At 51.1% G+C, this 14,631-nt stretch overlaps 1 protein-coding gene across 3 annotated transcripts in view; it reads right to left on the bottom strand.

The window, feature by feature from the left end:
* Window positions 1-14,631, bottom strand: part of LOC140741264 (rap guanine nucleotide exchange factor 3-like) — an 89,060-nt gene that overhangs the window by 22,340 nt on the left and 52,089 nt on the right. For all 3 annotated transcript variants that reach the window (XM_073071256.1, XM_073071255.1, XM_073071257.1), the window contains exons 19-21: window positions 13,966-14,091; window positions 8,170-8,351; window positions 854-944 (exon numbers count right to left, since the gene is read on the bottom strand). In XM_073071256.1, coding sequence (XP_072927357.1) covers window positions 854-944; window positions 8,170-8,351; window positions 13,966-14,091 — 399 coding nt within the window. The remainder of the gene's footprint in view (window positions 1-853; window positions 945-8,169; window positions 8,352-13,965; window positions 14,092-14,631) is intronic.

Here is a 14,631-nt window from a genome sequence, read left to right as displayed (position 1 = left end):
TTAGACATATCCTCCACCATGAAGACCAACACAAAATAGTCATTCAAAGCCTCTGCCAATTCTTCATTACCCAATATCATTTTCCTCTTCTCGTCCTCCAATGAACCTATGTTCACTTTAGCCACCCTTTTCTGCTTTATATAATTATACAAACTTTTACTATACGTTTTTACATTTTGTGCTGGTTTATTTTCATAATCTAGCTTCCCTTTCTTTATTGCTCGCTCTGTGGATCTTTGTTGCATTTTAAAGTTTTCCCAGTCTTCCAGTTCCCCACTACACTTGGCGACTTTGTACACATGAGCTTTTAGTTTGAAGCCTTCTTTTATTTCCTTAGTTATCCAAGGCTGGCCTTCCCCACTCTTCCTGTCCTTGCTTTTAACTGGAATATACTTCTGTTGAGCACCACGAAAAATCTCTGAAAGTCTTCCACTGTTCCACCACATAGCCTGTGTTCCCAGTCTACGCCATCCAACTCCATCCTCATCCCATTGTTTAGGCATAATACACTGGCTTTAGGATCAAACTGTTGCACCCTCCATTTGTATGAGAAACTCAATCATACTGTGATCACTCTTTCCAAGAGGATCCCTAAATACAAGACCCTCCACTGGGAACAGAATTCCACAGATAAGAAGGAACACCACTGGCACTAATTCATTGAGACATTTAAGGACAGATTCTGGCAAACTTGAAGTTATGAAGCACGGGATTATTCTAACTGGTCATATCACCATCTAGTATGGAGGCTCTAATACACAGAGGATGCAGAGGGTTGTAGCCAGCTCCATCATGGTCAAAACCCTCCCCACAACTGAGGGTGAGACGAGGGCAAGGGGTAAAAGCATCTCACCTCCCAGGTCTGAGAAAGTCTCCTTACAGCTGGGTTGGAAAGGCCAAACATCATAGCAAAGAAAGTGTTCATGTTCTTCAGTTCCTTGCAACTGTGAAGCACAGAGAGAGACCAATAAAATCTCATGGTACAAATCACCCTAGACGGAACAAAACGGTCAGACACCAAGGGAATTACCTTCTACACCGTCCCATCACACACTCACAGGGTCAGACACAGAGTGAATCTCCCTCCACACTGTCCCATCACACAATCACAGGGGTCAGACACAGAGTGAATCTCCCTCCACACCGTCCCATCACACACTCCCAGGGTCAGACACAGAGTGAATCTCCCTCCACACCGTCCCATCACACACTCCCAGGGTCAGACACAGAGTGAATCTCCCTCCACACCGTCCCATCACACACTCCCGGGGTCAGACACAGAATGAATCTCCCTCCACACCGTCCCATCACACACTCCCAGGGTCAGACACAGAGTGAATCTCCCTCCACACCGTCCCATCACACTCTCCCGGGGTCAGACACAGAGTGAATCTCCCTCCACACCGTCCCATCACACACTCCCGGGGTCAGACACAGAGTGAATCTCCCCCCACACCGTCCCATCACACACTCCCGGGGTCAGACACAGAATGAATCTCCCTCCACACCGTCCCATCACACACTCCCGGGGTCAGACACAGAGTGAATCTCCCCCCACACCGTCCCATCATCACACACTCCCAGGGTCAGACACAGAATGAATCTCCCCCCACACCGTCCCATCACACACTCCCAGGGTCGGACACAGAATGAATCTCCCTCCACACCGTCCCATCACACACTCCCAGGGTCAGACACAGAGTGAATCTCCCTCCACACCGTCCCATCACACACTCCCAGGGGTCAGACACAGAGTGAATCTCCCTCCACACCGTCCCATCACACACTCCCAGGGGTCAGACACAGAGTGAATCTCCCTCCACACCGTCCCATCACACAATCCCAGGGTCAGACACAGAGTGAATCTCCCTCCACACCGTCCCATCACACACTCCCAGGGTCAGACACAGAGTGAATCTCCCTCCACACCGTCCCATCACACACTCCCAGGGTCAGACACAGAGTGAATCTCCCTCCACACCGTCCCATCACACACTCCCAGGGTCAGACACAGAGTGAATCTCCCTCCACACCGTCCCATCACACACTCCCAGGGTCAGACACAGAGTGAATCTCCCTCCACACCGTCCCATCACACAATCCCGTGGTCAGACACAGAGTGAATCTCCCTCCACACCGTCCCATCACACACTCCCGTGGTCAGAGACAGAGTGAAGCTCCCTCCACACCATCCCATCACACACTCCCGGGGTCAGACACAGAGTGAATCTCCCTCCACACCACACCATCACACTCTCCCGGGGTCAGACACAGAGTGAATTTCCCTCCACACTGTCCCATCACACAATCCCGGGGTCAGACAGAGAGTGAAAGTCCCTCCACACTGTCCCATCACACACTCCCGGGGTCAGACACAGAGTGAATCTCCCTCCACATCATCCCATCACACACTCCCGGGGTCAGACACAGAGTGAATCTCCCTCCACACCATCCCATCACACACTCCCAGGGTCAGACACAGAGTGAATCTCCTTCCACACTGTCTCATCAGACACTCCCAGGGTCAGACACAGAGTGAATCTCCCTCCACACCGTCCCATCACACACTCCCGGGGTCAGACACAGAATGAATCTCCCTCCACACCGTCCCATCACACACTCCCGGGGTCAGACACAGAGTGAATCTCCCTCCACACCGTCCCATCACACTCTCCCGGGGTCAGACACAGAGTGAATCTCCCTCCACACCGTCCCATCACACACTCCCGGGGTCAGACATAGAGTGAATCTCCCCCCACACCGTCCCATCACACACTCCCGGGGTCAGACACAGAATGAATCTCCCTCCACACCGTCCCATCACACACTCCCGGGGTCAGACACAGAGTGAATCTCCCCCCACACGGTCCCATCACACACTCCCAGGGTCAGACACAGAATGAATCTCCCCCCACACCGTCCCATCACACACTCCCAGGGTCAGACACAGAATGAATCTCCCTCCACACCGTCCCATCACACACTCCCGGGGTCAGACACAGAGTGAATCTCCCTCCACACCGTCCCATCACACACTCCCAGGGTCAGACACAGAGTGAATCTCCCTCCACACCGTCCCATCACACACTCCCAGGGTCAGACACAGAGTGAATCTCCCTCCACACCGTCCCATCACACACTCCCGTGGTCAGACACAGAGTGAATCTCCCTCCACACCGTCCCATCACACACTCCCGTGGTCAGACACAGAGTGAAGCTCCCTCCACACCATCCCATCACACACTCCCGGGGTCATACACAGAGTGAATCTCCCTCCACACCACACCATCACACTCTCCCGGGGTCAGACAGAGAGTGAATGTCCCTCCACACTGTCCCATCACACACTCCCGGGGTCAGACACAGAGTGAATCTCCCTCCACATCATCCCATCACACACTCCCGGGGTCAGACACAGAGTGAATCTCCCTCCACACCATCCCATCACACACTCCCAGGGTCAGACACAGAGTGAATCTCCTTCCACACTGTCTCATCAGACACTCCCAGGGTCAGACACAGAGTGAATCTCCCTCCACACCGTCCCATCACACACTCCCGGGGTCAGACACAGAATGAATCTCCCTCCACACCGTCCCATCACACACTCCCGGGGTCAGACACAGAATGAATCTCCCTCCACACCGTCCCATCACACACTCCCAGGGTCAGACACAGAGTGAATCTCCCTCCACACCGTCCCATCACACACTCCCGGGGTCAGACACAGAGTGAATCTCCCTCCACACCGTCCCATCACACACTCCCGGGGTCAGACACAGAATGAATCTCCCTCCACACCGTCCCATCACACACTCCCAGGGTCAGACACAGAGTGAATCTCCCTCCACACCGTCCCATCACACACTCCCAGGGTCAGACACAGAGTGAATCTCCCTCCACACCGTCCCATCACACTCTCCCGGGGTCAGACACAGAGTGAATCTCCCTCCACACCGTCCCATCACACACTCCCGGGGTCAGACACAGAGTGAATCTCCCCCCACACCGTCCCATCACACACTCCCGGGGTCAGACACAGAATGAATCTCCCTCCACACCGTCCCATCACACACTCCCAGGGTCAGACACAGAGTGAATCTCCCTCCACACCGTCCCATCACACACTCCCGTGGTCAGACACAGAGTGAATCTCCCTCCACACCGTCCCATCACACACTCCCGTGGTCAGACACAGAGTGAAGCTCCCTCCACACCATCCCATCACACACTCCCGGGGTCAGACACAGAGTGAATCTCCCTCCACACCACACCATCACACACTCCCAGGGTCAGACACAGAGTGAATCTCCCTCCACACTGTCCCAACACACACTCCCAGGGTCAGGCACAGAATGAATCTCCCTCCACACCGTCCCATCACACACTCCCAGGGTCAGACACAGAGTGAATCTCCCTCCACACCGTCCCATCACACACTCCCAGGGTCAGACACAGAGTGAATCTCCCTCCACACCGTCCCATCACACACTCCCAGGGTCAGACACAGAGTGAATCTCCGTCCACACCGTCCCATCACACACTCCCAGGGTCAGACACAGAGTGAATCTCCCTCCACACCGTCCCATCACACACTCCCGTGGTCAGACACAGAGTGAATCTCCCTCCACACCGTCCCATCACACACTCCCGTGGTCAGACACAGAGTGAAGCTCCCTCCACACCATCCCATCACACACTCCCGGGGTCAGACACAGAGTGAATCTCCCTCCACACCACACCATCACACACTCCCAGGGTCAGACACAGAGTGAATCTCCCTCCACACTGTCCCAACACACACTCCCAGGGTCAGGCACAGAATGAATCTCCCTCCACACCGTCCCATCACACACTCCCAGGGTCAGACACAGAGTGAATCTCCCTCCACACTGTCCCATCACACAATCACAGGGGTCAGACACAGAGTGAATCTCCCTCCACACCGTCCCATCACACTCTCCTGGGGTCAGACACAGAGTGAATTTCCCTCCACACCGTCCCATCACACAATCCCGGGGTCAGACAGAGAGTGAATGTCCCTCCACACTGTCCCATCACACACTCCCGGGGTCAGACACAGAGTGAATCTCCCTCCACATCATCCCATCACACACTCCCGGGGTCAGACACAGAGTGAATCTCCCTCCACACCATCCCATCACACACTCCCAGGGTCAGACACAGAGTGAATCTCCTTCCACACCGTCTCATCAGACACTCCCAGGTTCAGACACAGAGTGAATCTCCCTCCACACCGTCCCATCACACACTCCCGGGGTCAGACACAGAATGAATCTCCCTCCACACCGTCCCATCACACACTCCCAGGGTCAGACACAGAGTGAATCTCCCTCCACACCGTCCCATCACACACTCCCAGGGTCAGACACAGAGTGAATCTCCGTCCACACCGTCCCATCACACACTCCCGGGGTCAGACACAGAATGAATCTCCCTCCACACCGTCCCATCACACACTCCCAGGGTCAGACACAGAGTGAATCTCCCTCCACACCGTCCCATCACACACTCCCAGGGTCAGACACAGAGTGAATCTCCCTCCACACCGTCCCATCACACTCTCCCGGGGTCAGACACAGAGTGAATCTCCCTCCACACCGTCCCATCACACACTCCCGGGGTCAGACACAGAGTGAATCTCCCCCCACACCGTCCCATCACACACTCCCAGGGTCAGACACAGAATGAATCTCCCTCCACACCGTCCCATCACACACTCCCGGGGTCAGACACAGAGTGAATCTCCCCCCACACCGTCCCATCACACACTCCCAGGGTCAGACACAGAATGAATCTCCCTCCACACCGTCCCATCACACACTCCCGGGGTCAGACACAGAGTGAATCTCCCCCCACACCGTCCCATCACACACTCCCAGGGTCAGACACAGAATGAATCTCCCTCCACACCGTCCCATCACACACTCCCAGGGTCAGACACAGAGTGAATCTCCCCCCACACCGTCCCATCACACACTCCCAGGGTCAGACACAGAATGAATCTCCCCCCACACCGTCCCATCACACACTCCCAGGGTCAGACACAGAGTGAATCTCCCTCCACACCGTCCCATCACACACTCCCGTGGTCAGACACAGAGTGAAGCTCCCTCCACACCGTCCAATCACACACTCCCAGGGTCAGACACAGAGTGAATCTCCCTCCACACCGTCCCATCACACACTCCCGGGGTCAGACACAGAGTGAATCTCCCTCCACACCGTCCCATCACACACTCCCGGGGTCAGACACAGAATGAATCTCCCTCCACACCGTCCCATCACACACTCCCAGGGTCAGACACAGAGTGAATCTCCCTCCACACCGTCCCATCACACACTCCCAGGGTCAGACACAGAGTGAATCTCCCTCCACACCGTCCCATCACACTCTCCCGGGGTCAGACACAGAGTGAATCTCCCTCCACACCGTCCCATCACACACTCCCGGGGTCAGACACAGAGTGAATCTCCCCCCACACCGTCCCATCACACACTCCCGGGGTCAGACACAGAATGAATCTCCCTCCACACCGTCCCATCACACACTCCCAGGGTCAGACACAGAGTGAATCTCCCTCCACACCGTCCCATCACACACTCCCGTGGTCAGACACAGAGTGAATCTCCCTCCACACCGTCCCATCACACACTCCCGTGGTCAGACACAGAGTGAAGCTCCCTCCACACCATCCCATCACACACTCCCGGGGTCAGACACAGAGTGAATCTCCCTCCACACCACACCATCACACACTCCCAGGGTCAGACACAGAGTGAATCTCCCTCCACACTGTCCCAACACACACTCCCAGGGTCAGGCACAGAATGAATCTCCCTCCACACCGTCCCATCACACACTCCCAGGGTCAGACACAGAGTGAATCTCCCTCCACACCGTCCCATCACACACTCCCAGGGTCAGACACAGAGTGAATCTCCCTCCACACCGTCCCATCACACACTCCCAGGGTCAGACACAGAGTGAATCTCCCTCCACACCGTCCCATCACACACTCCCGTGGTCAGACACAGAGTGAAGCTCCCTCCACACCATCCCATCACACACTCCCGGGGTCAGACACAGAGTGAATCTCCCTCCAGACCACACCATCACACACTCCCAGGGTCAGACACAGAGTGAATCTCCCTCCACACCGTCCCATCACACACTCCCAGGGGTCAGACACAGAGTGAATCTCCCTCCACACCGTCCCATCACACACTCCCAGGGGTCAGACACAGAGTGAATCTCCCTCCACACCGTCCCATCACACAATCCCAGGGTCAGACACAGAGTGAATCTCCCTCCACACCGTCCCATCACACACTCCCAGGGTCAGACACAGAGTGAATCTCCCTCCACACCGTCCCATCACACACTCCCAGGGTCAGACACAGAGTGAATCTCCCTCCACACCGTCCCATCACACACTCCCAGGGTCAGACACAGAGTGAATCTCCCTCCACACCGTCCCATCACACACTCCCAGGGTCAGACACAGAGTGAATCTCCCTCCACACCGTCCCATCACACACTCCCAGGGTCAGACACAGAGTGAATCTCCCTCCACACCGTCCCATCACACACTCCCAGGGTCAGACACAGAGTGAATCTCCCTCCACACCGTCCCATCACACACTCCCAGGGTCAGACACAGAGTGAATCTCCCTCCACACCGTCCCATCACACACTCCCAGGGTCAGACACAGAGTGAATCTCACCTCCACACCGTCCCATCACACACTCCCGTGGTCAGACACAGAGTGAATCTCCCTCCACACCCTCCCATCACACACTCCCGTGGTCAGACACAGAGTGAAGCTCCCTCCACACCATCCCATCACACACTCCCGGGGTCAGACACAGAGTGAATCTCCCTCCACACCACACCATCACACACTCCCAGGGTCAGACACAGAGTGAATCTCCCTCCACACTGTCCCAACACACACTCCCAGGGTCAGGCACAGAATGAATCTCCCTCCACACCATTTCATCACACACTCCCAGGGTCAGACACAGAGTGAATCTCCCTCCACACTGTCCCATCACACACTCCCAGGGTCAGACACAGAGTGAATCTCCCTCCACACTGTCCCATCACACACTCCCAGGGTTGGATACAAAATGCACTGAACTACCTTGCTGCCACCTTGATGAGCTTCTTTAGAAGGGCTGCTCTCCTCCCGACGTCACTGCAGAGGCACAGCTCACTGACCGTCCAGAACTGGATCTGGTTGAACCTCCCAAGGTATCTCTGTAGGTTGGAAACTGTGGTCCCAGGCTCTGGCTTTAAGCCGAGGCCATAAACAATGAGCTCCACCTGTTGTGGGAGTCAAGTCAAGTCATTGTTTCAGATGCCCAGCCATGTTCTCTGTATCCTACTGGCTCTCCATTCCAACCCTGCCCAGCCCAGGTATCGCAGAGGTTGCAGAGGGTTATAGCCAGCTCCATCATGGTCACAACCCTCCCCACAGTTCATTGTCATTGAGCTCATTGTCTGATGAGATCTGGTTTCGGAGTCTTGAATCCAGCTATTTTATAGCTTAGTTGTTATCACTGGAGTGTTGTTATCTCTGTCACCTGAGCTAGTTTTTCTGTAAGACAATCACAACTTATTTATTCTACCTTTTTGTCCTTTGTTTTGTTCTTTGGTTTTGTAACACTCAATAAATGGCCATAGGCCAGAAGTTTTATACTCCATTTTGACTTCCAAGGAATCTCAGATGGATCGGAAAATCACCAGCTGCAGCAGGCAGGTGGTACAGAAACCTGAAGTCTCATACCACCAGGTTCATCTGATCTTTTTGACAGTCGTACCCAGGTATATTTAGGATTCTTAGCAGTGTGGAGGAACAGAGGGATCTTGTGTTCCACAAAGTTGCTGCATACGTGGACAGGGTGGTAAAGAAGGCATATAGTTTGTTGACCTTCATTCATTGGGGGATTGAGTTGGTATGGCTCTATAAAACCCTGGTTAGACCACACTTGGGATCTTGTGTTGGTTCTGGTCATTTCATTTTTGGACGGATGTGGAAGCTTTAGAGAAGGTGCAAAGGAGATTTACCAAGGATGCTCTCTGGGTTAGAGAGTAAATCTTATGAGGAAAGTTTGAGAGAGCTAGTTTGGAGCAAAGGAGTGAAAAGTCACTTGATAGAAGTGTGCAAGATGATAAGAGAGGCCTGGATAAATTGGACAGTTAAAGACTTTTTTTCCCCCAGAGTGGAAATGGCTAGTACAAGAGGGTATAATTTTAAGGTGTTTGGAGAAAAGTATAGGGGGGGATGTCAGAGATAGGTCTTTTTACATAGAATGAAATGCACTGCCAAGGGTGATGGTATGGGAAGATAGATTAGAGCAAGGCATTTAAGAGACTCTTAGGCACATGGACGAAAGAAAAATGGAGGACAATGTGGGACTGAAGGGTTAGATTGATCTTAAAGTAGGTCAAATGGTCGGCACAACATTGTGGGCCGAAGGGCCTGTGCTGTGCAGTAGTATTCTATATCTACTTATGACAGTAAACTTGAAGCCTATTGATTGATATGTCCAAGTTCTCCTCCATCACAGAGTCACACAACAGGGGAACAGTCCCTTTGGCCCAACTAGTCCATGCTGACTGGGATTCCCATCTCAGCCAGTCCCATTTGACAGTGTTTGGCCCACATCCTTCTAAATCTTCCCTATCCATGTTCCTGTCTGGTTTCTTTTAAATGTTTGTTAACGTACCTGCCTCAACCACTTCCTCTAGCAGCTCATCCTAGAGACCGCCCTCTGGGTAAAGATATTGGCCCCAGGTTCCTATTAAACCTCTTTCCTCTCACCTTAAACCTGTGCCCTCTAGTTCTCGAGTCCTCAACCCTAGGATAAGGACTGTGCACATTTACCCTATCCATGTCCCTCATGATTTTATACTCCTCAGTCTCCTCTGCTCCAAGGAATAATCTCCCAATCCGTCCAACCTCTCTCCATAACTCAGTCCCTTAGACCTGTCAACATATTCACAAAACCCCTCCACACTCTTTCCAGTTTGATGGCATCTGTCCCACAACAGGGTGACCAGAACTAAATGTGATTCTCCCAGTGCAGCCTCACCAACGTCAATGTAACCTCCTGACTCCTGTACTCTGTGTTCTGACTGATGAAGGCCAACATGGTGAACACCTTCTTCACCAGCTTGTCTACCAGAGGCAACACTTTCAGGGAACTGTGTACCTGTACCTCAGGTTCCTCTGGTTCCTACTGATTCGATAGGGTCTTTTAAGAGACTTTTGGATAGGTACATGGAGCTTAGAAAAATAGAGGGCTATGGGTAAGCCTAGGTAATTTCCAGGATAGGAACTTGTTCGGCACAACCTTATGGACCGAAGGGCCTGTATTGTGCTGTAGGTTTTCTATGTTTTTATGTTTCTATGATTCTCCTCCAACAAAAAAAAAGCCTTTTGGAGCTTTTTGGCAGGCTGCAATTATCGCGAGAGGTTGTTCGTTGGTGAGGCTGCGCAAGGTTTAAAATAGCTCTGGACCTTTTGGAACCTTTTGGTGGGCTGCAATCATCACAATATTTTAGGCACTTGGCAGAGGCCAATAAAAAGAAGCGAGATGTAAGAGGAGCAGCCATTGTATGAGTGGGCCAGTGCGTAGGTGGGGGGGCAGGTAGTTTTGAGGAAGTAGAGAGGCTACAGAAGGACTTTAACAGATTAGGAGAATGGGTAAAGGAGTGGTATTTGGAATACGGTGTCCCGAAGTGTCTAGTCATGCGCTTTGGTAGGAGGAATGAAAGGAGAGAAAATACAAAAACCTGTGGTGCAAAAGGACTTGGGAATCCTCCTGCAGGATTCCCTAAAGGTTAGCTTGCAGGTTAAGTCAGTGGTGAGGAAGGCAAATGCAATGTTAGCATTAATTTCAAGAGGATGAGAATATAAAAGCAAGGATGTAATGCTGAGGCTTTATATGAAGTACTGTTAGCTGTTTTAGGCCCCTTATCTAAGAAAGGAGGTGTTGACATTGGAGAGGGTTCAAAGGAGGTTCATAAAAATAATTCTGAGATTAAAAGCCTTATATGAGGAGCGTTTGATGGTTCTGGGCCTCTACTCACTGGAACTCAGAAGAATGAGGGGTGATCTCATTGAAACCTATCAAATATTGAAAGGCCTCGATAGAGTGGATATGGAGAGGATGTTTCCTATGGTGGGAGAGTCTACGTTAGACCCCACTTGGAGTAACATGTTCAGTTCTGGTCACCTCATTGCAGGAAGGATGTTGGATACTATAGAGAGAGTGCAGAGGAAATTTACAAGGATATTGCCTGGATTGGAGAGCATGACTTATGAGGGTAAGTTGAGTGAACTCGGCCTTTTCTCCTTGGAGTGATGGAGGATGAGAGGTGACCTGATAGAGGTGTATAAGATGATGAGAGGCATTGATCGTGTGGATAGTCAGAGGCTTTTTCCCAGGGCTGAAAGAGCTAACATGAGGGGCCATAGTCTTAAGGTGCTTGGAAATAGGTACGGGGGGGGGGGGGTGGTGTCAGGGGTAAGTTTTTCCACACAGAGAGTGGTGAGTGTGTGGAATGTACTGCCAGCAACAGTGGTGGAAGCCGATACAACAGGGTCTTTAAGAGCCTCTTACATAGGTACATGCAGCTTAGAAAAACAAAGGGCTATGTGCTAGGGAAATTCTAGGCAGTTTCTAGAGTAGGTTACATTGTGGGCTGAAGGGCCTGTAATGTGCTGTAGATTTCTATGTTTCTATGATCTATAAGACGAGAGGAAACTGTCTCTGAACAGATTAGAGGGGCATCTTTTTAGAACAGAGATGAGGAGGAGTTTCTTTAACCAGAGTCTGGTAAAATCTGTGGAATTCGTTGCCACAGGCAGCTGTGGAAGCTGAGTCGTTGGGTATATTTAAGGCAGAGGCTGATAGATTCTTGAGGAGTCAGGGCATGAAGGATTAAGGGGAGAAGACAGGAGATTGGGACTGAGAAGGAAAATGGATCAGCCATGATGAAATGGCGGAGCAGACTCAATGGGACGAATTCTACTCCTATAGATTATGGTCTTATAGCAAAAATAAGTGGGAAGATAGAGGAATGGGAAGCTTTTAAAATCCAAAATAAGGAAACTAAAAAAGCCAGACAGAGAGAAAAGATGAAATATGAAGGTAAGCTAGCTAATAATATCAAAGAGGATACCAAAAGTTTATTTCAGATATATAAAGAATAAAAGAAAGTGGATAACGGACTGCTGGAAAACAATGCTGGAGAGGTAGTAATGGGGAACAAGGAGATGGCTGCTGAACTAAATAAGTATTTTGTGTCAGTCTTCACTGTGGAAGACACTAGCAGTATGCCAGAAATTCGTGAGTGTCAGGATGCTGGAGAGTGTGTAGTTGCTATTGTTAGCATTCATTTTGAGAGGACTAGAATATAAGATGTTCTATAGGTCAGTGGTGGAGAGCGCCCTCTTCTTTGTGGTGGCGTGTTGGGGAGGAAGCATTAAGAAGAGGGACACCTCACGTCTTAATAAGCTGGTAAGGAAGGCGGGCTCTGTCGTGGGCAAAGTACTGGAGAGTTTAACATTGGTAGCTGAGCGAAGGGCGCTGAGTAGGCTACGGTCAATTATGGATAACTCTGAACATCCTCTACATAGCACCATCCAGAGACAGAGAAGCAGTTTCAGCGACAGGTTACTATCGATGCAATGCTCCTCAGACAGGATGAAGAGGTCAATACTCCCCAATGCCATTAGGCTTTACAATTCTACCGCCAGGACTTAAGAACTTTTTAAAAGCTATTATTAATGCTTTTTGAGATAGTGATTTAGATGCATATCATATTTTTTTACTGAGTTAAGTATTGTATGTAATTAGTTTTGCTACAACAAGTGTATGGGACATTGGAAAAAAAGTTGAATTTCCCCATGGGGATGAATAAAGTATCTATCTATCTATCTATAAGAGCAAGGGTGTGATGCTGAGGCTTTATAAGACACCGGTCAGACTATATTTGGGGCAGTGTGAGCAGTTTTAGGCCCTTTATTTAAAAAACGATGTGTTGGCATTGGAGAGGGTCCGGGGGAGATTCACAAGAATGATCCCACAATAGAAAGGGTTAATGTTTGAGGAGCATTTGCAGGCTCTGGGTCTGTACTTGCTTAAGTTTAGAAGAACGAGAAGGGGATCTCATTGAAATCTGTTGAATATTGAAAATCCAAGATAGAGGGAATGTGGATAGTGGGGGAGTCTAGGACCAGAGGGCACAGTTTCATCATAGAAACAGAGATGAAAAGGAATTTATTTAGCCAGAGGGTGGTGAATTTGTGGAATTCATAGCCCTGGACAGCTGTGGAGGTCGTCATTGAGTATATTTGAAGCAGAGGTTGATAGGTTCTTGATTAGTAAGGTTGTCAAAGTTTACGGGGAGAATGGGGTTGAGAAGGATAATAAATCAGCCTTGATGGAATGGCAAAGCAGACTCGATGGGCTGAATGGCCTAATTCTGTTCCTATGTCTTACATTCCATGCTCTTCAGCACCTCCACATTCTTCTTCCAAATAAGGTCAATAGGGATGGTGGTTGTTACCAAGAATAGTAATAAATCTCCATCTTTGACAGCTCTACAAATGAGAGGAGCATGAGACATTGCTTGGAATGGGACAGAGTCACCTCGTATTCTTTGCCTGGCTAAAGGGAACCAGAAACTTGAACATCAGTGCACAGTGCGTGGGAGTGTGTTGGGGTGAGCTCCCTCCTCACTGCTCCTCCCTCACTGACCCCCCTCCTCCTCACTGTCACTTCCACAGCACCCTTTCCTCACCACTCCTCCCACAGTGCCCCCTCCTTATCAACGCTCCCTCCTTACCACCCCTCCCTTGGGGTTCCCTCACCCCCAACCTGCCCCCGTTGCTCCACCCCCCCCCCCCCACCAGCCATGGTGTTACCTCGTGGATGCAGAGGAAGAGATCCCAGTCGACCTCAGTCAGCTGCACGGCCAGCTCCCGGGACCCCAGGGAGTCCAATGGGGAAGAGGTGTCACGCGCTGGGATCTGTTGTTCCTTGGCAGGTACCTGGGGAGAAATACAAGATCCACTCAGCAACACTACCGCCTACCAACCAGAGTCTGGTTAAGCTGCACTTGGAGTACTGAGTACATTTCTGCTCACCCCATCACAGGAAGGGTGTGGGGGCTTTGGAGAGGGAGCAGAGGAAGTTCACCAGGATGTTGCCTGGATTAGAGGGCACGAGCTACGAGGAGAGGCTGGACAAACTTGGGTTGTTTTCTCTGGAGTGGCGGATGCTGAGGGGAGATCTGAGAGATGCTTATAAGATTATGAGAGGCATAGATAGAGTAGACAGACAGGATCTTTTCCCCCAGGGTGGAAAAGTCTAATACCAGAGGATATGCATTTCAGATGAGAGGGCGAAGTTCAAAGGAGATGTGCAGGAGAAGTTGCTTTAAGAGGCTAGTGAGCCAAGATCAGGGAGGCTAAAGACAGGTATAGGAGGAAGCTTGAGTGGAAACTCCAGCAGAACAACATGAGAGAGGTCTGGAGTGGGATGAGGACCATCACTGGGTTCCGGCAAACCAGCAACAGAGGAGCTGAAGG

This window comes from Hemitrygon akajei, chromosome 18 (genome assembly GCF_048418815.1).
Source record: "Hemitrygon akajei chromosome 18, sHemAka1.3, whole genome shotgun sequence".
Classification (NCBI taxonomy): domain Eukaryota; kingdom Metazoa; phylum Chordata; class Chondrichthyes; order Myliobatiformes; family Dasyatidae; genus Hemitrygon; species Hemitrygon akajei.
Note: the sequence above shows the minus strand (reverse complement) of the source record. Positions and strands in the feature narration are given on the sequence as shown.